Genomic DNA, 25,179 nt, shown 5'->3' on the forward strand with positions numbered 1-25,179 from the left:
CGTTAACGTCGACGGAGGCGTGCGACGCAGCGTCCGACTCATCATCCTCGAATCCTCCTCCTCGTCACCTTCGCGCTCTGCCTTGAAACAGACGATTGCGCGCGATCCGGTCTCACGACGAGGACAATGAGCGCGCGTATGCTAGGCGTACGACATGTTTTACTGGTTCGCGATGTAACGCCTCGGGCGATATGCTTTTTTACAATACGCGCGACGCGTTTTCTGTAGAGAAGAGGTGGTAGTCAGCAGATCTTTCTTGCTCACATACGTTTGATCTCTCTCCCCCTTCTTGTATTCGCCTCGTTGTTGCCCCTTGTCCTTTCTCTCAACTCTGTCGCACCTGCAGAGAATGTTGATCTGGAGGCGCGAGATCGACAAAGAGGGAGAACGGAACGGGAACGCGCGGCGCGGAACGGGAACCGAACGCGCGCACCGCGAGTAGAAGGAGAAGCTGAAGGGGAACCCGATGGTGGAGGTAGAGGAAGAAGAAGAGAAGGAGGAGGCGGCGGGCGGGCGGGAGGTAGTAGAGGAGAACGGAACACGAGAGATCGGCAGCACAGTTTCGTGCTCAGCTTAGCTCGGTTCAGCTCTCAGCTTTGTGATATCGGAAGCTTCCAAGTACTTGAAAGGTGGAGGTTTTCGTACGCACTCTTTCGAACCATCAGATCCACCTGACCGGAAACAGAGAACCCGGGGATTGTCTTTCTCGGTCCGCTTGCGAGAGAGGCAAGATTCCCAGTCGCCCCAGCGGTGACCAGAATACCTGTTGCTCTAGGTGATCTCGCAAGAAAACCGGCGACGCGTTGGTGCGCAGTTCGCGAGACAGCGACAACAACGGTGACGTGCAAACCGAGGTGAGTGACAGTCCCTCCGAGAAAAGCCAAGGCTTCTCGGATCGGTGATAGACTTGAGACGCCAGCATCGTTATTCATTTTAAGATGGTAACAGCTCTTTTCATCGGTAGTTGCGACTCGATTCTGATCCAGCTGTCGACGAGCGGCTCGCGAAAATCGCTGACTCGTCGAAAAGAGTCTGCATTCAGCGAGAGATCGTCTGTCTCTTGCGAAATTCGAAACGCATTTGTGCTCGCGTATATTTGTGTGCATGTGCATTCGTGAATTGAATGCGTGCGTTTCCTGCGCGTATATACACACACGCATCGGCGAACATGTGCACGCATCGTCCGTATACGTATATATGGCGCGATCGACGTACTCTCATTGCTTCGGAATTCTGAATAAATTGATCGGAGAATTGCGAAAGTTTCGGTCCATTCGAAGTGCGAGATTTTATATTGAATACTTAAAAGGATCATCAGATATATAGGCAGATTCAAATAATGATGTAAATAGTGTAGTTTAAAATTCCTTTAATTTCTTAAACATCACTTTAATGATCTGTTCTTTAGCTGTGCCCTTCCTTTTAAGAGCATAAGCTTACGCCATCGCTTTCGAGCTAGTGAGCGTCTCGAGAGAGCGCAAGCCATCTCCTATTACTCCACTGTTAAGAGAAAATTTTTCCTATTACCGGAAATGGTGTATTTTATGCAGTTTATCATACGAATATCTTTAATGTCTCTGATATCTTTCGCTTCGAGAAACGAGGAATTCAACACCAGCTGATCGAGTTATGATGATCGCGGTTCTCTTCCAAAGTGTGGATGAGGGGTCCGAATACTTGAGCGATACAGAAGCATCCTATCCAAAACGCTTCGGCCACTAATCCTAAATGCCCTCAGACCCCTATTCCAGACTTAATGATAGCTCTTCTTAGACGCAACAGTTAAGTTCCAAACTAAACTGTTGCGCGGTAGCGAACCCGTAATCGGTTTCTTTCTAACGGAGACTGTCCACGATTGGTCCATAGCTCGCAGCTACCGTCCAGCTTAATTGGTCGATCTTCTAGGTGTCCGACAAGGTGAGAATATCGGAGTTTCGATTCCGAGTTAATCGCGCCGATCAAACGTCGCAATATTTCTCACGTGCATGGAAATGTATCGTCGAACAAAAAACTTTATTATTGAAGTATTGATCTTTTGATAGAATATATTATCAACAATTTTCCTCTTCTTTTTCCTCTATTGGAAAAGAGTTATGCGAAATATTTTTAACAAAACACTCGCGTATATGTTCAATCAGACATATTTTTATAATTAATATTATTATTTATTAATTTAATGCGAATATTACTATGTCATTATTTATTTGTTAGAAATATTTTTTTAAATATTTCGCATTTAAAACTTTTTTCAGATGAAACTATTGAAAATTGCTTGCAAATTATTCGCAATATTTTTCTATATTTAAGATATTGTAAAAATGTCTTCTCAAAAGAATTGACGAAGCGTATAACTGGATATTTTTTTCGAGCAATATCGATCGAAAGAGGACGAATAATTCGCAATTTGTTCTTCCTTGTTTTTCGCGTGAACGAGGGAAAGAGAAGAGTGCTAAAGAGATCTCGGCCGTGGGCGAAAGGGCGGATCAAAGGGGAAAGGGGGTTTTAGTAGCGCCAGAAGTAGCGGGGGCAGGCTCGAGGAAGACGAAAGGGCCCGTTTTAAAGAGGCGAGCATTAAAAACAACAATGTCATTACATTTTAACGACCTGTTCTTTGGCTGTGCCCTCCCTTTTAAGAGCGTTCGTTTGCAGGTATGTGGTCCGCGCGCTCACGGGGGCCAACCACATCGCGCCAAGGGGGCCCTTAAAGCGTCGCGCACACGAGTCGCGTGTGCTGGGCGCACGCGGGGCCACTTTCGTCGCCTATTTTCCTCCACCTCTCCAAAATTCTACATACATAACTTAATAACAAATATACATGTTGATATTACTTTTATGGATATATAAGAAATATGTGTAAAAGATATATAGCATTTTTTGGCGAATGAGAAAGTAAAGCAAAAATAAAAATCCCGACCCACTCTCTTAACGCAAACTATTTTATCGCGAAGGAATAGAGCAAAGCTCGCGAAAGTTTTCTTCCGCCTGGCTCGCTCCCCCGTCCCCTTCTCACGGGCTCCGTTGATTCGTTCTCCACACGCGTTCCGGACACGCCGTGCAGCTCGCGAAGAATTAGTATGGGCGAAGAAACAAAAGCACGAGAAAAAAAGCCGCGCACGCACGGAGGGGCACGGCGACGGCGAAGAAGAAGGAGAAAAAAAAGGAGCCGAAATGGCGCCACACGTCCAGCGTGTTTTCGGGCATCCCCCGGTGCTGTTGGCAAACTCCTTTTTTCGGCGCCGTCCGTCTCCCTCGCACGCCCGCCCGTTCCTGGTTCTCCCTTACGTACCCCGCGAGCCCTCGTCTCTTCGCCATCTCTTTCTCTCTTCCCTTCGGGTATCCTCGCGCGATCCGCACCCTCGCGCGGTCGCCTCCTCTTTTATTTCCTTACTCTTCCTCGATCTTTCAAGCTCACTCTGTATCCGCGGGCCATCTATTAGTTCGCCCAGGGTATCCCGATATCCCGAAGAAAAAGAAGAGGAGCAACAGAAGGAAATAGAAAGAAAAATATCGGACGCGCCGGCGTCCCGGCAAAATGTGAAATTAGGGTATGTCAAAACGGGAGGTGGAGATTTTCATTAAAATCAATGGGGGAGATTAAGGGCCGAGACACCTAATTATGGATATATCACTCGCCGTCATCTCCGAATCGCTCGGCCATGCACCAGATCATTAAGTTCGGGAGATTGAACTCCGTAACGGCCGGATCTCTCCCCCGGCGAGGTATTATACACGGACCCCAGGATGGATTGGCGCACGCATGAATCCAACACATACACGCACATATACTAGAGGAAAGGCAGGAATAATATTTTTTCTCGCCGTGGACAGCTTCATCAGGAAACAAATCGTCGCTGCTGCTCGCTCGCGACCTGTGACCCTGATGTCAGACCATATATATCGCTTACGATTGTCGACGAGAGAAGACCAATCGAGTTACACAGAGAGAAGAGACTACACAATAGAGCGAAAAGTTTCGATCACGAAGACGTATGAAAGGCTACGAGTATTCGCGAAGTGTATGTGTCGGCGACTGCGATTTCTTTTCATCTTTTTTTCTCAATATACCTTGATCTCGGCTCTATGACGTAAAACGCAGCTCTAGGCAACAAATGATAAATATCTTTAATATAGCAATAAAAAAGTGTTATATTCTTCTCTCTCAATTTATTTATTGCGTAATTTGAAATAAGGAAGACAGCGAGATAAATGTAATATATAATTTAGATTGAATCAAAATTTTTTTATAATTATGAACCGCGTAAAAACTTAATGGCTGATCAAAGGAAACGCGATGGTTTCCTCGCTGCTGATGTCATCGATAAATATAGTTAACTATCTTGACATTTCAGTTTGCTACGCGATCTAATATCTAACGCTCTCAACGCTAAAACGCCTGCGATACGTATCGTGCTTTTATAACGAACGCATCGGACGCTGCGCTGTCGACGGAGGATAGATGAAGAAGGATCAACGGGAGAGAGAATCGATGGAAAACCGTCGGGGATTTCGATCGTGGCACACACATGGGCGGACAGGCGCGGTGCTCTTTGTGCCAGCACCGCCTAGGCTCGAGGGCGCGTCAAATTTGCTTGAAAATCAAATTAATCTCGCGGCTGGGTGCAGGACCCTCTCTCTTTCTCTCTCGCTCCATTCATCTCCTCTCGCTTCGATCCTATTGCCCTCCTGCTCTCACCCGCCTCATTTCTCTCTCTTTCTCTCTATCTTCTCTCGGTATCTCGAGGACACGAGCAAATCGAAGGCACGGGACCGAAATGGAGGCGAAGAAGGAGGTGGGCCGTAGGTCCTCCGTGCCACCGACACGGACCCAGAGGCGAGAAGAGAAGGTGGCGCAGCAACAAAGAGCTTTGGACTTCTGGCTACGGCCGTCACAGGGCCGTAGCCACTTTATTTCGTGGCGAAATGTAAAAACTCTATATTTGTACTTTGAGATTATGATGAAGACCATTGCAGTGTGAAACTTCGAAACTAAAACAATTAAGAAAACTGGGAAATATGACTTTTCATTGAATTATATGTAGAATAATTTTGGATATCGATTAATAATTTGATTTTCTCTGGATTTCGTTTTGTATGAATATAAAGAAACAATTTAATTGATCACGGTTAAGATTATGAATCTTAAAAATGTTTGGAAAATACCGATTAAAACTATCAAGCGACAATAATTGAATTATAAAGTTAAGCATTTTACAAAATAGTATGAAATCTTTTATTGGCGACATCAGGATACTGATGATGTATACATATCAATTTTATCATATATTATACATATATATATATATTTATTTTATTTGATTTTATTTCCTTATTGATATAATCATATAAATGCAGAGATGATGACATTAAATGCTTTTGCATCTCGAAAGTCTCGAATCGACCGAAACGAATTAAGCCTTGCTCGAGTACGTCCCTGCTGCATCCTATTCGGTCATTCAAATCTCCGCTCGTAGAAATGAGACGGGCGGCCGCATCGTGTTGCCCCACACCTTTGCGGTCTCGAACCATACAGGGTGATTCAACAAGAATTACTCGAGAGGCCTAATTTTTTGAAACGTGATACGTTTCTTCGGATTTCTCAAGTTGCGTCCCGTAAACAAGAACCCAATTAAGAATAAGATTCTATTCTCGCGATACGATAAATTCGACGATATTATCGAACAATCAATCATTTCATCGGATATGCTGATAATGACGTAGATTTTGTAATCCAATATTTAAGATACAAATTGATAATTTCCTTTAAATCATTTCTGACGATTAGCTTCTTCAAAATTCACGAAATTGATGCAATCCTGATTGCATCGTGGTTCTCGGAACTCGGAATAAGGGACGGGAGATTGGAGAGATTTTGCGTGAGAATGAAAGGGAGACGAAGGGTTGCATTGAAAAGCGAGGAAAAAGATGTTCCTGCGAATCGACTCTGCGTTCATAGGACCGACTGGAGGAGTACAAGAGATGTGAAATAGGAGGAAAAGGAGACGCGAAGGGAGACGAGGAGAAAATGAGGTGACGACGCGCGGAGAGAGCCGGAGGGGTAGAGCGGAGAATCGAAATGCATGACGGCGACGGAGGGGAACGAAAAATCGTTCCTCTCTCTGGAAATGCCGACGACCAATTGTTCGGCGAGGGACAAGATTCTTGCCGTTGTCAGGAATTCAGCTCGCGAGTCCGACGTGGCCCCGACGAGGACGTGAATCCTTCGAAGGACGAGAGTACCTATGCAACGTCGCGGGATCTCACGATTTCGGTTCCTTTTTTTCGGAGCAGCCGAAAAAGCAACGAATTCGATGTAATTGGAACCGCGTCCTCCTGGTTCGACACTCGTATCGATGTAGCTGCGGTTGGATATATCGCGGAAGATTTAATTTTCGATAAGCGCGAAACGCTCATAACAAGCATATTTAAAATCTGAAACTTTTTGTATTTGATATAGACATCTGTATATATTATTTCCTTTAAATATGTATATCTTTTTATAGATTTTATTATATTAATGCTTCTTTTTTTCTCTTGCCTGTTTCTTTAAAATTGTTACCAATGTTCGCGCGCACATGTGTATATGTGTGTATAATTTTTTTTATATTATATATATTTAATATTATTTTATATTTTATTTTAATTATTAATATACATTTAATATTTTTTATTTTAATTATTATATATATTTAAATTACCTTAAAAGATATTATATGTTGCGTAAACTTTTTATTTTACTTTTTTACGACGGCAAGTTTCTTTTTATTCGCAGAATCTTAATCACGGTTTTAGCTTGTTGTATTTAAATGGAGGGCACGTTCTTCTATCTTTTATCTTTCGCGGGGCGCCTCACATCCAAGCATTCCGTGGCTTTGAAATTATTTACATCGCCGGAAGGAGTGCATCTCAGGTTTGTTGCTTTAAATCCGCCGCTATTTATGGCGGGGACGTCTACGACGAATGCCCACCTATCCGCCAAGTTTCGAGGATACAAGAACTTCTTTTATCTCGAGATCTCGGAAACTTAAACTCGAGCATGCCACATCGAGATCGGGGAATCGGGCCTTAACTAACGATCTATGAATGAACCATCGTCGCGCCGTCGACGAGAACCCGTTCCTTCGTTGGCGCCGAAACGGGCGGACCATAACTTTCGACGTGTCTTTTACGGATACTTGGAGGTCGCGCGTGCGAACCATTTAATTAACTTCCCGGTAGTGAAAGTAATTTATTTAGGTATTATCTTTCTCTATCGTTTTACGCAATTGCTCAGAGAAATTAATATTTAAATATCACGGATTTAAAATTTGTTTTTCGCCAGCAAATATCAGCAATATATCGCGAATATATGGATGAATAAAGTTTATATAGGTACTGACATGAGGGAATGCGACTCTTTCTCTTTCTCTTTCTCTGACTGTATCCTTTCCACATCTCTCTGTGACGCAATTTCGACTGGTCGTTGAACCTCAAAGACTCGAGAGCATGCTATCTTAATGATTTCTAACGACGTCGCGCGACTATTATTCACTCGAAGAGATAATCACGATCTCCCAAGACACCTGACACGCACATCGGAGACTGCAATCGTCTCATCAGTTCGTAGAAAATATCAAAATTTGCATTCAGGACCAGCTCTCCCTTCTCTTCGTCATTATATTCCCAGCATGATAATTCTTCGGCGATGTAAACAATTTCGCAATAGCCACACAAATCTCTCATTTTTGCAGAAAAATTATGCGACTTTTCGAATATTTGAATTATTTTACTTGCTCTATCCGATTAGATTAGAGAGACTCGGATATTTCTGTTTCCTTGTATTTTTTCAGGAATCATGGGGACGATACGATGGTTGTCGACGATGACGCTGTTGTTAATGATGTATTCCGTTCAGCTCGATGCTCATCGTGAACACAAGGTTCGTTTTTGATTGTTAATGAAATTTCACAAAATTAAATAATTTGTTTTAATCAAATTTTTACAAAAGAAAAATTTTATATATATTATTTAATTCTTTTTGAAATATTTTTCTCTTAATATTGAGAAAGAAAGAGTCCAATTGAAGCTTAATACGCCATTATTATTACGTATGCAGATAATTATTAATAAATAAAATTCAAGTATATATCAGACATTTCGGATTTTGTATCAATAGATAGACAAGGAAAACAATTTAAAGAATTGTTATTAATAAATTTGGAAATGCTATGTATAATGACGTATCCTTCTTGTACAAATTTAAATAAATAGATATGTTAAATATATAAATCTATCTTATCTAATAATAATCTTTAGGTTCACAATATCGTGCTGTATCCAGATAAGCACAGTTGGTGTAAGACAACACCGATAAAGCAGGTAGTGACATGGCCTCAGTGCTCTTCGCAAGAATTGGACAATAATGTATGCGTTGGTGCTTGTTTTTCGTACATGGTCCCTCATAGCGAGCCCTCCGCACCCGGTGATCTCATAAGACCTTACTGCGATTCTTGTCAACCTCTGGACAGCGTTTGGCACACTGTGAGTATATAAATACAGGAATTAAAACATGATTGATAATTAAAATTTTATCTTTCTTAAAAGTCGTATTGTGTTACGAAAGTCGTATTGTGTTACGCTTGTTTCTTAGAATAAACAATTTGTAATTTATAAAAAAGGTTATCATGTTAATTAAAAAAAAATGTTAACGCTATCATTTCTTTGTGATTTGTAATAATGCTCTTAAGTACTGGATTAGTCGTAGCAGTTGCATTTTCTATCACGTAATGTACTTTTATAAATATATACGATTGATAACACAATCATTAATCACTTATCAAACTATATATATAATTTTATTCAACAAGTTTATTCTCATAAATATAAACACAAAATATAATAGCAAGGTTTTAAAAGATACTTGTTCTTGATTCTTGTTTAATTTTTTTATTCAGGATTATATTGTGACTTTTTTATTTTATTCAGAATTATATTATTCTTTCAGGTTACGCTAGATTGCAAAGATGAGCAGAATAATCCAGTGACCATGCAGAAGAAGGTGCAGATTATCACAAATTGCTCCTGCAGCTCCTGCATGGAAACTTCGAAAATCAAACCGGATTACAACACTTTGCTGCAATCTTTGACGGAGGAAAACTTGGACAAAAACGTGAACGTAGCGCACGAAACACCAGATTTGCTGCTAGATCCGAATTTGAATGCCTCGAAGAACACGACGAGAGACGGAACTCAGACTAACGAACGATTCCTTCAACTTTTTAAGAAATTGAAAGAATCACAGAAACTGGACGAATCCGGTCTGAAGGAATTCTCCAAGTTCGAAGAGGAGGACATCGATTTGGAGAAATTTCGGGAACTGTTCAAAAAGTATAGCGAGGGAGACGAAGAAGAAGGCCACGAGCACCATCATCAACACCCGCATGAGCATCAGCATCAGCATCAACATCAGCAGCAACAGCAACAGCATCTACATCGTGGACCCCATCATTCTCTGGTACTGGACTCTGACGTGAAGGAAAAGATCGACGTGGAGCCGCATTATTTGCATCCTGCTGTCGCCGGCCAAGAGATCAGTTATCACGACAATATCTTGGTAAGCAAGGAGAAGAAGAAGAAGGATTTCTAAAAGCTTGCCGAAGCAGAATTTGTCGTCGCACAGATGTCATCTTCGTTCGTCACGCTCACAAAATATGCAGAAGTGGGTCGAGATCTTTAGAAAATATGTTTGTAATGTAGATATTTCGATAAGAGAATTTGAATCTCTAATATAGTATCTCTAATCTTGATTCTACATATTTATTTACGTAGTACTAATTGAATCATGAGATATTAATTGTTGATATATTTATTATGATAAAATAATGGATTATGATAAAATTATTTTTTCAAGAAAGATATCCTTTATATTCTATAGGAAAGTTTATATTATACGAAATTAGAAAATAATACATGCGAATTAAAAATAAATATGGATATAATGTTTCAAAATTAATTATACTGGATTCGCTAGTGAGGATGAGAAAGAGAAATAGCAAGAGCATGAGTGAGAAAGTGGAATGATTGGGGGTGTATTGGAGCAAATTTTAATATATATTTATATAATTGTTATTATGTTAATTAATTATTTAAATAGTTGCAGAACAAAATTGGGTGTTTAATTCAAGTTTAAACATGTAGAGTGATGTTTCAGCATCAGTCGAGATCAACATCTCGATCGATGAACGTATGTGTGTGTGAATAATATTCTCAAGTCTGTATATCAGTCTTGATATGACGTTGACTACTACGACGTAGGCATTGTATTATTCTCCTAGGGAATAAAGACCATCGATGGTATGTATTGCTTATTTCACTTATGCCTTTTTGATGATTCCCATATAATGTAAATATTTTTTTCCCATTTCTGAAAATACTCTTTATTTTCCTTTCTTCCTCTCTTTCTCTCTTTCTCTCTCTTTCTTTCCCTCTCTATCTCTTTTTTTTCTCTCTCACTCTTCTTACAGGAATTTTATTTTATTGTTAATAATATTATGCTCTATTATATTTGAAAACTTAAAATCATTTGACATATTTTTATATCTTTTACTTTTATTTGGTTTTTTAAGAAAATATGTCTACTTTGTAAAGCTAATCACATTTTCATTATCAGGTTTCCTCCTGGTGGGACTTAATCACAAAAATATTTTGTGTAGATAAAATCATGCCTAAAAGCAAATGTTCTTCGTTGTGACATATAGATTACAAGATATTTTCGAATTTCTTATCGATACATTCGTGCTTGGATCCTTTCTAGTACATTCGATAAATAAAGATATTTGGATATATAACTATATATATATATATATATATATATATATATATATATATATATATATATAGAATTATCCAATTTATATCGATAATATTAACAAAAATAATATTCATAACAATTAATTCAATGAAGTTCGATCCAAGTGATAAGATGTCGATTTTGACTCATAAACCCAGATATACAAATGTTTTTTTAAATATTTTCGAAATTTTTTTAGATAATTGCCATAAACGAGTTATCTTCGCACACTGACCACGCATATGATGAAAGTCACGACCTTCGATCACGATCTTTTTCGTTTCAGCGCTATCGACGCTTTCGTGTTGGCGGAATCTAGATCGGTTGGCGCGAGTATCTCAACGATAAGAAAGACGGCGACTTTCAGCCAACGGTGGCGGTGGAAACATACGTCGTCTGGTGGAAAGAGAACGGATCGGTGAAGTACTATGAATCGGAGCGCAGTGTCGTTTAGTGTGTCGTCGTCGAACCGTCGTCGCTTTCCCGATCGCGCGATCGCGTCGCGCGCGAGGGATCGGTCGCGACACGCGCCCTCCTCGATGCTCTAAGGGTGTCCAACTCGACGCACGGGAGTCTTATAATCTTCCATTACTTCGAGATTAAACTTTATTTGACATTGACGTTTCGAAATACGAAGTAATATAAGTGTATATCTCTCTCTTGAACTTTATGTAGGAGTGAATTTTAGTTTTTGAGAAAATAGGTGCTTCCTTTTCAGTCTCTCTGATCCCTTGAATTTTAAATTTCCTTCTCCATCTTCTACACCAAATTCCACAAGTCTAAATAATTTCGCAAACACAATACATAGTGAGAGTTACAATCCGATTTTAAAGATTAAAAGCATGTTGCAAAGAAACGGATCGTCCTCAAGAACGATGAGAGAAGTCGCATCAACCTGCCGTCCATCTTCGTATAACACTAAAATGGGTACAACAGCGAATGGTAAGACTTGCGATCGTTTATTCGAGCATGAGACGGGAGCATGATTTATAGCACCAAACATTGGTTTCATAACTCTTTGTCATATCAAATATTTGCTCCGCTTGTCGATCTCCGGTGATTGGTCTTTCGGCCTCGTGACTGGAATCTTTAACACATCGCAATTATCGCTTTAAAAAGATTGATTATTCTGTTTTGTCTGTATGTTTTCTGTTATGTATCGTTAATGTTATGTATCATTACGTATCAGCTTCTGAATCTCTGCAGTTTTGCAAGCAAAACTTTTCGGTCTTAAAGAGAACTTGATAGCTTCAAAATATTAAGACATTATTTTAATATCTTGGAAGCTTATAATCTCATTTTATACTAACTTTCACTCATATTTATTTTTCCTATTTATGAGCAATAACATGTTTAATTATTCATGAGATGACATAATTTCATGTTGCAATCTTTGCAAATGTTTAAGACACATGATTATCGCATTACAAGTTTTGACCGATAAACTACTAGACACGTGTTGAATATATAAATAATGTTGTAATCAAAACGAACTAGTGACGAAGATATATGAATTAAAAGAGAAAGTGTTCTAGTCGTTGCAAAGTGTCGTGTGTGTGTGTGTGTTCAGCAAATTGTAATAGCAATGTATTTGTCATTTTCTACATATTCAGACTTTTAAGAGACTTATCTACAGTACTTATCTAAAACAATAACAACCATGCTTAAAAATAGCTGTAAAACATAATCAACAACGAGAAAAGAGTTGATAATTCTTAATAGCTAATTGGAGTTATATTTTTGCAATAAATTCTAGAAATTAAGTTTACAATTCTTTTGAGTAAGCACGTTGCCATCGAATATTTGATGAACTTTGTCAGCAGAGAGAGAGAGAGAGAGAGTTCATTATCTCAGAAAAAGATAAACCTTTTAAATATTATTAAAAAATGTTAATTAATTATTAAACAATTTTCATCAAATATTTTAGTTTGAAAATAATTTTCATGTGACATGAATTATTTTTATAGTGATGACAATGTAGATGATATATTTCAAATATAAATTGTTATCGCAAAATGACCTCAAGTCATATGGCGTTTATGATGTATAATTATAATGTTATATAATAATAATAAGACATAAGATAAGAATGTGTTGTATAATGATAATGCTTAAGAAGGAGAGAAAAAATATAAGAAATGGAAAGAGATTATATAAATCGTCTACTCTCTTCCGCCAATTTGTCTTCATTTACAACAAAAAAGGATGCAATTAAAATAATGATCATAGTCCAAGGTATTTGCACGCGATGTGGATACATCATCTTCAAAAGTATTTCTGATCTTACGTAATTTAGCGATTCTACATTTGACATTTCAGATTTAGTTATGACACAAGAACCAAGTACGGAATTTCTCTTAAGTGAATGAAAAGTTGCTTGATCATTTAAGTCTAACTCAAACCAATCAAGATTGTGTGCATTCCGCACGATTTCGACAGAATCTTTTAAAATATATATATCTTCCTAATTAAATATTAATTTGATAATCTAATTTGATATTCTCTCTAGTTAGATGCGTATATTTTATTGCGTATGTCAATAAAATTTAGGTTATATATGTTTATATACATTTGCAATTTTTAAAATAACTATTGCGCTTATATTCCTATCGAATTGTTCAATTGTACGATAAATTTAACGAGCGATATTGTCCTCGACCTATGGATCGCGATCGATTTAGACAAAAGTAATATTGCTCAATTGCTAACGTTGTCTCGGCGTTTGATCGTCGACAATCTTTTAATCCTGTTTAACATTTTATTAAAGCATCGCGTTAACCATTTTATCTTTATCCAGAAGAATTTATTCATTTTGCGGAATTTCTTTCCTCAAAAATATCTCTTTGTTTTTCTTGTTTTTGTCAGCGATTTATGAATTTATCGCTTCCAGATAAAGACCGCTAGTTCATCTGATATATTTAATTATCACTTAAATCACGAGTTTATACCGAGGATTCCGAAAATATCACAATCGTAATTACCGTGAAAGCGTAATTAGCAACAAAGTTGATCCTACATATGGATAAACGGTGAAATACGGCCTACGATTTTTATCGTGCCGAGAGTTCGCAATGTGTTAGTTTCTGCGAATAAGTGCTCACGCAATCTTATCTGTTTATCTAAAGAGAACCATTCATTTGCAAATGAAAGCAATTTTATAATATTCGTTGAAGAGTTATTGAATATTTATTCGTAACATCTACGATCGACGCCGTTTTAATCATTTATTGACAACTTGACATTCAGGTGTTTATATAAATAAAAATAAAAATTGAAATATTTAACAATATAAATATGTAAAAATGTTAAATAAAAATTCAAAATTTAAAAACTTATCAATTAAACATTTTGTCAAGATTCGCATCATTGAATGGCTTTCAGCAAGAGTTATTCCGAAACGGCTTATAGCGATTCGCTAAAGAATGCAGCTTTTCAAACACATGATATTTCGAGCACGTGTTGTCAAGATAACGATGAGTTAGCTAGAACAAGGTATAATCCACGAGGGCCTGTTCGTTCGATATTCCGAGGATGGGATCTTGTGGGACGCGGGGGAACGGGGGGATAATAACAATAGCGTGCAAGACGAGAAGACGGAATTGAATCGAGGAAGATAGCCAATATGGTCAGGGCCAAGAACGATATATGGACATAAGAAAGACAGTATATACTTGCAACTGGAAGCCAAATTATGATGGAAAGTGAATGCTAGAGCAGAATTGTAATTAGAGGAATTGGTGACGAGGAAACACTCGGTTGCGTTGGCACTTGCGAAAAATGAGTCATGGTCGACGGCAATGTTTCACGCTCGTCATCGTTATAAGTTGAGCAGCTCGTTTGGTAGGGGAAATTCCAGGTGCGGCTATACAAGGATAGAAGCTGCCTAAAAAAAATGTAACACATGCTTCTATTCAGTCTTTTTGGAGCAAACACAAATATTTATATTAATTATATTAATATTTCGAATCGAAAGTAATCTTTACACGATAATTTTCTCTTGTCATTCTCCAATTAAGAGTTAATCACATACGGAATAACAATAAAAAACACATTAAGCTGAAACTATTTACCCTATAATTGGATGACATATCATACAATTTATGTCATGATAAATGTTTCATGAGAATGAAACAATATGTTTTAAATGATCAACAATATATCGGACGATAAAATTGCGATAAACTTGTCACGTATAAGCTATATATCTTATAATCGATATTTGCTCGATATCTATGCTGCAATATTGAATTAAAAAGTATTGCACAACCGATGATACGATATATTCCATATACAACGTTATTTTAGCTCTCTAAATTCGGCGCGGAATTTTACGGAAATAAATATAACTTAGATAAAAAAACTTATCTTGCGCTCTGTTAATAAGCTGTGAATCACTGCGTCATTCATGATGATAAAGAATGTAGCGCGCGAAGAGTCGATAGTCACCGCTGCTGGAGCGTTGAACCCCGCTTAACTCATGGATTTGCTTTGGCAAAGCGCCCTATTTAGGTACGTCCCTGCAATCGAGTTTGCTACGACTCAGGGCGCAAGTCTTCCTTTCTCGACCGTACCAGGCGATTTACTCGATTCACTCGCGTTCAGAGACTGATCGCAAATCGGAGCAGCCAAACCCGAGTTTGTCAACTCGCGCTCTTCAATCGCGTGTTCGTTGGTGAAAAATCTTCTCTCGGTGGAGCCTCTCGGTGGAATCGCTCGTTGATCGATCGAGCGACATCGTCGGGTAGTCTCGCGAGGAGTATCTGTCGCGCAGCCAGTCGAGGATCAGCATTTTCGGAGCCGAGCTCCGAAACGACTGCGCAACGCCGCCATCTTAGCGTGAGCACATTTTTGCGAATTGGATCTGCACGCAGCTCATAAGCGGAGGAACGTGGCAGGTGCCGAGGAACGAACGTTCTGCGTAGCATCGCATCTCCATCTGCTAGGTGACAATCCCGCACCACGGATGAGCGCCACACCGAAGAAACATCAGCGCGCAAAGTGACTTTTCGCAGGAGAGTGGCTTTTTCTTTTCCGTTTCCTAATTTGCGGGTGATCAGGACCGGGACATACTACCACGCGTCAGCGGTAACGTGTACCGGCACTATGAGTAAAATGCTAGACACAAACTATCGCATGTTCTCTGTACTTAGAAGTCCCGAGGAGGGTGAAGAGTTTAAACGGATCATCTGAAAGAATTGCGCAACAAAACGATTTTCGCGTCATCGTTTTTCCGCGAGGACGATCGAGCGTTCGCAAAAGTGTCAGATTCGTGTCCATGTTTTCCGCATAGAGAAGTCTCTTCTCGTTTCTATGCGAATTCCTTATCTTTGAGACGTCACTATTGACGTAATCGTTAGTATATTAATAGATTCGTGACTCGTGGAGCCTGAAAAACCATTCTTTGTCGTAACGTCGCGTAATCTTATTCCTCGTATCGATCGATTAGATCGGGAGAAAAAGCTGCGTTCATTTAGATTGATCAAACTCGATAATTTTATCCTCAGAAGGAACAAACTCTTAGACTCTTCAAGGAGGAAAAGCTGGACATATAGTGCGCGTGTGAGAAACCATCGACCTTTCTGCCGATCGAGATATCCCGACGGCAACCCCGGATACTTTTATAACCCGTAATGTATTTGCGATCGCGCCAACGAGCAGCACAAGGGAGGCACGAGCACACAAGAGAGGCGATAGGAGCTAGCTTAGCGGCCGCGTGCGGTCGCACGGATCCCGGGTCGTCGTTATCCTCGGGGAGCAAAGGCGGGACAAAGAGGAGAGTAACGGCGTGCCGTTACCGCGATCTAGCATTAGCACCGCAGCCGCAGCCGCAACCGCGGCCGCTACGAAGCGGCTCCGCAGGCAGGGGTGCAGATTCGGACCTGGTGTGCCTGAAACGCGGCATGAGCGAAGGTGAACGGGCGGCGATCACGCCTCGAATCGGCTGGCGAAAGCTCACCGATCCCGGCGACTGACACGAATCCAGGAAACCGAGGGCAGGTTCGAAGCGATAGCACCAGCTACCGTCACTCGCTCGTCAGCAACCTCGTTCGCCTGTCGCTCCTCCGACGATCATAATCGCTCTCGATATCCGTAGGATAATACCTACGTCATCGTCATCGTCGTCGAGTCGCTTGTGTCAGCTCGATGCCGGCCAGATGCCGGAGAACGCGCCACCGAGACCCGCCACGAGAACCTTGAAGAGGGACCCCGAAATGGCGGGCAATCGGTGTCGGTAGCAGACGGGGTTAACGTCCCCAAGAACACAAACGTTGGAGCGATTCTCATCGCATCTCGTCGTACCGTGCAACACACCGATCGTCTTCGGCAATCCCATTCTCCCTCTTCTTCTTCCCCCTCGTGTCTCTACGTCCCGGCTGAACTTTCAGTCACATAGAAGTGACGAAACTCTGTCGCGCAATAAGCGAAGCAATTTTCAAGAGTTGTCACATAGACAATAATATCCTTTAGACATTAAGGCTAGTGTTTAAAATAATATGAAATAGTGAAGATAGCAGAAAGCGTGGGAGGAAGGTCGAGGGAAAGTCCGTCAATCCCTTGCAATCTGCATTTTCGATTCTCATCAATCAAGGACGAGGAGGAAAAGAGAGAAAAAGACGTCGTGCAAGAGTAACGTAAAGGAATTTTCATCTCTTGGAGCGTCCAATTTTCTTTTTATCACGTTTCGATCGATTCGCAATTCTCTCAATCGCGAGTATGCCGCCTACGCCGAGCAAGCTGAACCTGAGCTTCGCCAGAAATGCTTACAGCGTCTTTGGTAGTCGCAACGCGACTATTGCGAACGAGCATCAGCGTGAACAAAAAACGGAATTGTTAGAGGGTAAGGAACGAGGAAGCAAAGATAAACGTAATTTGTTCGAATCATTGATTCCGTTGACATTAAATAAACATACTAGCCCATTCAATCTCGTTTTATCACGTCACTAGTCTTGACGATAACCGTACAATTTCCTCTCATGTTCTCCATAATGTAACACGATCGGGATTATAAAAGCCACTCGGCGACATCGTCGTCGTCGAAAGTATGTCGTGTTTTGCATGCGCTTTCTATATCGTATTTCATGTCTTTGATAACAAGTAAAGCGTCTTACGAAACACGAAGAGAAAGTAATAGCCTAATAAAATCCATGATTGATGAACACGTGAACGTTCGTAGAACGATCGATGCGCGAATGACAGCTCATTTGTAATGTTATTGGCGTCATTTCCAGGTACCAGGGCCAATGGTATTTTACATTTAAAGAATGGCGTGGATTACGTTAATCCCGGCGAGGAAGACCAGATGGAAATTTATGGGTAAGCTATTCGCACATTATGTCGCGTAATCAAAAGTGAAATCTTCTTCATCGCGCCTAATTCGTTTAATTTCCCCATCCATTATCAGCTACAGACGGAATCGCGTATGGACTATTATTGTCTGGTTCCTGATTATCATCACCGGAGGCCTTTTGAGGCTGGTTTTTCATTGGGTACCGCATCTGATGCTCCAGATCACTCATTCCAAATGCTCTCTGGAGGAAGCGGAAACTGTTTTGTTGATTGAAAGATTTCAAGGGAAGCACACGAGTTATTACGTGAAGAAATTGAGAATCTTGACCGCTCGGGAAATTATGTCAGTAATATTCTTCATATTTATTAGATTCAATATCAACAGAATCGTGATGATAACAGTCGTCATTTTGTCCTGCAGAAATAAATCCTTCAATGAAGAATCTCTAATTGATGAAGCGTGGGATGGCAATACAATAACAATCAAGGAAGAGAAGAAAACCTATCCGATGTTGTCCGTACATCTTTGTGGTGGTCAGTTTAAACGTAAGTGAATTATCAGTATGTCGATAATTTAAAAGTAAGAGAGAGAGAGAGAGAAAATTAAAAAAAGTATAGTATATGGATTAAATTTTTTATGATGTCTGCTTTATAAATAGAATAGATGCAATTTGATTATATCGAGTATAAAAACTTTAATTACTAAATTAAACTTGAAAGGCTAGAGATGAGGCTACTATTAAGGGACCGCAGCTTTCAAATATAATTAATACGGAGATATTTTCAGAGGTGCCATCCATCATTACCTTCCACTGCAAAAAGTTGTCTTATGTGTGGGACCCGGAAAGATCCGAGTTTTTGAAGCTGCGTGGTCTCGATACTGACGTTCCGACGTCTACACTACATCAAGCGCAAGGTCTTGATTCCCAAGAACAGTACATGAGGTAAAAGTCGAATCAATCTTTTAACAAGACTATTACGTCATAATGTGCAGACCAATTACAGTCATTCGCATGCAAGTAGTACAATTAATTGAATGATTTATGTTGACAGGCGTAACGTTTACGGCAATAACGAGATCGTGATTCCCGTAAAGAGCATATTCACGCTACTTTGCCTCGAAGTGCTTAATCCGTTTTACGTCTTCCAACTATTCAGCTTTTGTCTGTGGATCGCGGACGACTATTATTACTATGCCATGGTCATTCTCGCGATGTCAAGCGCTGGCATCATGATGGCAGTTTTCCAGACACGACGGGTGAGTCATTCTTCTTTAATTTCTTGCTCATCATTTTAAAAGCTAAAGTTTCCAGTCTCAATTTAATCATGATCAAAATAACCAATTCACTCACTTTTCACAGAATCAACAAAATTTACGATCGACAGTGCATTCGTCCGACGTCGCTACTGTCATGCGTGACCGCACGACCGGCCAAACAGCGGCGGTACCGGCCGAACGTTTAGTGCCTGGCGATCTTTTGGTCATCCCGTCTCACGGATGTCTAATGCCATGCGACGCCGTCTTGCTGACAGGCAATTGTATTCTCAACGAGTCCATGTTGACAGGAGAATCCGTGCCCGTCACGAAAACGCCTGTTCCTTCCTCCAATGATGTGATATACGATACCAAAGAGCACGCCAGGCATACACTTTTCTGCGGAACCAAAATCATTCAGACAAGATATTATGGCAGCGAAAAAGTACGTTGGCTTTTCGACGTTTACGTTAACTGAAAATATATCTTTTCTATAAATTTATATAATTACTTAAACATCGCATATGTTTTGTGGCGTTAGGTATTGGCGGTGGTTATCAGAACAGGTTTCAACACCAGCAAAGGCGGCCTGGTACGGTCCATCATGTATCCACCGCCCGTGGATTTCAAGTTCGAGCAGGATTCATACAAGTTTGTCATATTATTGGCATGCATAGCTAGTATCGGCGTCATCTATACTATCGTAACGAAAATTATGAGAGGCGTTCATGCTAGTCACATTGCTCTGGAAGCATTAGATCTCATCACTATCGTGGTGCCGCCAGCCTTGCCAGCTGCCATGACAGTGGGACGTCTTGTAGCGCAACGTAGATTGGAAGGTAAAAAGATATACTGCACGAGTCCGAGAACGATCAACGTGTCCGGGTCTATCGATTGCATTTGCTTCGACAAAACTGGAACGCTGACCGAGGATGGTCTGGATATGTGGGGCGTAGTGACCGTTTCGGACAGAAAGTTTCAATTGCCGGTCAAGGACATTGCTAATCTGCCATTGTCCGAGACTCTTATCGGGATGGTTACGTGCCATGGGATCACTATAATCGATAATCAGCTGGTAGGTGATCCGCTCGATCTGAAAATGTTCGAATCCACCGGATGGACGCTGGAGGAACCCGACGTATCCGACACATCCAAGTTCTCCATGCTCTTCCCGACAATTGTCAAGCCGGCAAAGGACTCCAAGCTTCTCAAAAGATTGCCCAGCGATTTGGGCGGGACACACAGTCGACAAAACTCCATGTCTTCCGACGTGATTGATGCTATATCCCTCAACAATCTCCACGATGCTGCATTCAGTGATTCCACGACGGAACTTGGCGAGCAGAGGTTGGAGGTGGGCATCGTTCGGCAATTTCCCTTCACATCGAGTCTTCAAAGGATGAGCGTAATTACCAGGACACTGGGCGCTAATCATTACGATCTTTATTGCAAGGGCAGTCCGGAGATGATTCTTAGTCTCTCGAAAGTAGAATCTAGTGAGTTTTTATGATTATTTTTTTAATTCTACATGTCTTGAAATAAATGACAACATTTTTCGTTCTTTTTTTTATAGTTCCTCCGGATTTTGCGGCCGTGTTGCAGGAATACACATCCGAAGGTTATCGAGTTATTGCCATCGCGCACAAGTCTCTAAACCGTCTTCCGTACGCTAAGGTGCAACGTATAAATCGCGAGGCCGCCGAAGTGGATTTGAATTTCCTGGCGCTTATAATTATGGAGAACCGACTAAAGCCAGAGACTTCGCCGGTGATTGCCGAGCTGAATACTGCTTGTATCAAAACGGTAATGGTGACGGGCGACAATATATTGACTGCCCTCTCGGTAGCCAGGGATTGCGATATAGTGAAACCGGGCATGCCGGTGATTGCTGTCTCGGCGATTCAGCAGAATCTATTAAAGCCGCAAATTTACTTCACGAAGAGCGATAGTCAACCATCACCGGTTTCGCCAAATGGCCAGGCCGATCTTAGCGAGATGACTGATTTGAACAGCGTGGTTAGTTTGGAAACCGTCGAGAGCGGCTCTTTTGGCAACACTAAATTGGAAAACGATATAAATTATCTTTCAGATGAGTAAGTACCTTTTTTTCCGAGCATTGCGATTAGATTTATTAGAATAAAAAAATCATCATTTTGCGCAGATATAAAAAAAAATACAACATTATATCTCACATGAGAGCCGTAGTTCTTTATATTAAAATAATATATATACATAGATTATATGTTAATATAAAATACATGTATATTATTATATGTATATTATTATATTATATTATTATGTATATTATTATATTATATATTTTATAATTGCAGAGTACAATATTCTAAAAATAAGTACGTGTTTGCATTGACGGGTAAAACATGGGCTTCGATAAAGCAATACTATCCGGAATTGATACCGAAGGTGGTCACTCGTGGTGCCATATTCGCGAGAATGTCGCCGGATCAGAAACAACAACTGGTTCAGGAATTACAATCCTTAGGCTATTACGTTGGTAAGTGTAAACATGCAACGTTTAAAGTATAATATACCTTTATTAAAGCGATAAATGCTTAGCCGATCTGACAAAAAATTTTTGTACAGCCATGGTCGGGGACGGAGCTAATGATTGCGGTGCGTTAAAAGCGGCACATACCGGAATCTCCTTGTCGGATACGGAGTCTTCCGTCGCCTCGCCCTTTACCAGCCGCGAGACCAACATTTCCAGCGTTCTGACAGTGATACGCGAGGGTCGCGCCGCGCTGGTGACATCCTTTGGCATTTTCAAGTACATGGCCGCCTATTCGCTCACGCAGTTTATCTCGGTGATGCTCCTCTACGGCATCGAGTCCAATCTAACAGATTTCGAGTTCTTGTACATCGACCTCTTCATCATTTCATTATTCGCTTTCTTCTTCGGCCGTACCGAGGCCTACGAAGGCCCATTGGTGAAAATGGCACCACTCAACAGTCTCATCAGTACGTCACCGATACTCAGTCTCATCACCCAGCTCTTGATCGTTGCGTTCTTCCAGTACATCAGTTTCTGGCATTTACAACAGATGTCTTGGTTCGTGCCATTCAACGTGACCGCACACGAGGATAAAGACGACGTAGGCTGTTCGGAGAATTACACGATCTTCATCGTCAGTTCCATGCAGTATATCATTTTGGCCGTGGCGTTCTCCAAAGGACCGCCGTACAGAAAGTCTCTCTTCACCAATTATGGTCTACTCATTTCCTTTGTTTTTCTAACTCTTTTTTCCGCTTACCTCGCGATGTTTCCCTTCGAGTGGCTCATTGATATATTCGAGCTCGTGCTGCCTAACGATCTGAGCTTCCGCTTGATTTTGGTCGTTTATGGCGGGATAAATTTTGTGATCGCGATATTAGTTGAGTATCTCTTTGTAGAGTATCTTGTGTTCAGCAAGTTGCGCTATCGTTGGCACGATGTAGATAAGTCGCGGCGGAAATTCCTGGCGATCGAGCGCGATATGGCGCGCGATCTCAAGTGGCCGCCGATCTCTCAGGAACCGTTACCGGAAGCCGCGCCGAATGTACTGATCCGACAGAACGTCACCGAGCTCAAGATTGAAAAACGGATCGCTGAACCGTGCCTTCCCACCGATACCAGCTTTATGAACAGTTCGCCGCCGATCTGCGCCAACTTCAAGCATTTCGGTTCCGCTCGCGAAGTCACTCTCAATCCCCGATCTCTCTTCGACGACTGCCGGAACACGATGTCGATGCAAACGGTGCCATGCTTCGAGGACAAGGATTCGTCGCCGAGGCAATCGAACGCGGAACCCGCTACGAAACGACGGCACAACTCGGAATCGGAGAACGGCATCAATCGTTACGAGAAGCCCTACATGAATCACAATACCAATCCCATTGCCACGCTTCCCAGAAATCCCAACACGACCCTTCAGCCGCAGAAGCTGAGAGACTTCAAGGACGTCCTGGTGCATCAGAGCAACGATCGAGTGTTGCCCAACACTCAAAGTGTGCTCGAGTTGGATATCCTGCCGTCCTGAGGACTGAAGCATTCGAAAGACCGTTCAAGAGGTACTTGAGTATCGATAAAACGGCTAATTAATGCAGAGTATTATTTTGAGGCATATATTCTCGCGGTGTATAGCGCAATCTCCATTGTCGATTGGCGTATTTAGGGCGTTACAGCTTGTTAATTGTGATTGAGAAGAATCATAATTTGAGAAATCTGATGCAGCAGCACTTTCTAAGGTTTGAACACCGGATAATATTGTAACTTACCTGTTATAAGTTCTCTTTTTATCCGGTCCTTGTATAATATCCAGAACACGGTTTACGGAAGGAATGGCGCTCGCTGATTAGGAGAATCTTGAATTAATGCATTTAGTCTGTCGCGGTATCCACGATTATCTAGGATAACTAACGACGTTTACTTAAGTCACATGAGTGATACGAATAAGCCGAACGTTAGAATAGAATTAAAGCTGTTTGCTCATTACTGGCGATCTCTAGATGATTAATTTGGATTCATCTCATTATTCTCTCTCTTCTATAGAGCACTGTCGTTCTTTTAGAAGTAATTGATACTTAATGTGTAATTTATATATATATGTATTATTTGTATAAGCATTTTTTAACTTCCTAAATATTCTAGCTTCGGCTTATTTATATTTATTGACTCAAATCAGGGTCCCTTTTGACCCAGCTCTCCTTTGTCTTCGTCCTTTCCTTTATTAGTATTCGAGAGAGAGAGCGATGCCAACTCTCGAGAAAGTATTATTATTATTTATCTTTACAATTAGAAAAAAATTGTAGCGACAAATATTATATACATTAGTTCCGCACAAGAAGGAACCAATTCGTTCCACGTGACGGAACGCAGCTATTTATATTTCAAGGACATACGTAGACAATTATACAAATATATATGTGTTTCTCACAAGATTTTAAAGCAGAGCGAGAATTTCGAACGCAACTCGAATGATGATGTCTTTTTTCACTTACATCATATTCGAGCGAATACTTAAGCGAACTCGCGACTTAATCGTCTTTACTTATTGTGTTTAGCTAGGAGAATTAGCATCAACTGTCTGGAGCCGCTATTCTTCCCGAGCATCTCGATACGTTTCTCGATGCATTTTGTAGCCTGAAATTTATATTTACGTTTTTTATTCAAAGCAGCATGATTAATAATCATTTATTTAGAGCGTGTATACGCGCCTCTTGCATTTTCCGGAACGATGAGATTTGACAGGCAATTACGAATGATGATCGCGAATTACGATAGAGATTCGTTGCTGATTTCTATTTACCGAACATTCATTTCCAAAATCATTCCACTACAAAAAATTTTATTATTGAATTATTTTAGCAGCTAGAAGCGATATATAATGATGCGAAGGGAGATCAGAGGCTACCGGAGAATACGTATTATATATTAGATTTAATGATGATAGAATTATCTCTTGAATATTTTGCGATGTTAAAATAGGCCAAAGCGAGATACTGATAAGTTAGATCGTCGGAGCTGATACGTATTGTTAATTAACTATGTCAAAGTAAATGTGTACTTATATGAAATATGTGCAACGGAACATAGATACTTAAACGCTATTTGTTGTGTTGAAAAGTAGCGGTTAAATGAAATATGTTTTTAATGTAAATACTGTTTACTCTCATTTCGCTCTCTCTTTTTTTTCTCTTTCTCATTGTTACTCTTCTCTTGTTGCGTAATATATATATATATATATATATATATATATATATATATATATATATATATATTTACTCCTCAACAAAATTAACACATAATTTTTTT

The 25,179-nt window shown here is 40.5% G+C and overlaps 2 protein-coding genes across 5 annotated transcripts; both read left to right on the forward strand.

The window, feature by feature from the left end:
* The first annotated feature begins 525 nt into the window (after window positions 1–525).
* LOC145974605 (uncharacterized) lies at window positions 526–10,332 on the forward strand. Of its 2 annotated transcripts, XM_083104557.1 has the most exons (5): window positions 555–629; window positions 776–854; window positions 7,827–7,915; window positions 8,293–8,517; window positions 8,981–10,305. In XM_083104557.1, exons 3-5 carry the CDS (start codon window positions 7,832–7,834, stop codon window positions 9,620–9,622), a joined length of 951 nt encoding a protein of 316 aa, XP_082960683.1. In that variant the 5' UTR covers window positions 555–629; window positions 776–854; window positions 7,827–7,831; the 3' UTR covers window positions 9,623–10,305. The 2 variants fall into 2 exon arrangements, with proteins under 2 accessions (XP_082960682.1, XP_082960683.1); XM_083104556.1 differs by having other exon boundaries at window positions 526–854; window positions 8,981–10,332.
* Window positions 10,333–11,244: 912 nt separating this feature from the next.
* Window positions 11,245–25,024, forward strand: Anne (polyamine-transporting ATPase anne boleyn). Of its 3 annotated transcripts, none has more exons than XM_083104555.1 (11): window positions 11,245–11,767; window positions 18,055–18,139; window positions 18,228–18,455; window positions 18,534–18,658; window positions 18,900–19,056; window positions 19,166–19,370; window positions 19,474–19,812; window positions 19,909–20,863; window positions 20,941–21,460; window positions 21,701–21,882; window positions 21,972–25,024. In XM_083104555.1, exons 1-11 carry the CDS (start codon window positions 11,668–11,670, stop codon window positions 23,402–23,404), a joined length of 4,329 nt encoding a protein of 1,442 aa, XP_082960681.1. In that variant the 5' UTR covers window positions 11,245–11,667; the 3' UTR covers window positions 23,405–25,024. The 3 variants fall into 3 exon arrangements, with proteins under 3 accessions (XP_082960681.1, XP_082960679.1, XP_082960680.1); XM_083104554.1 differs by lacking the exon at window positions 11,245–11,767 and adding an exon at window positions 15,366–17,663; XM_083104553.1 differs by lacking the exon at window positions 11,245–11,767 and adding an exon at window positions 15,364–17,663 and having other exon boundaries at window positions 18,228–18,658.
* Window positions 25,025–25,179: the final 155 nt, after the last annotated feature.

The sequence above is a fragment of the Camponotus vicinus genome, unplaced genomic scaffold, assembly GCF_025532165.1.
Source record: "Camponotus vicinus isolate PSW18456_S1 unplaced genomic scaffold, iyCamVici1.0 SCAF_7, whole genome shotgun sequence".
Classification (NCBI taxonomy): Eukaryota; Metazoa; Arthropoda; class Insecta; order Hymenoptera; family Formicidae; genus Camponotus; species Camponotus vicinus.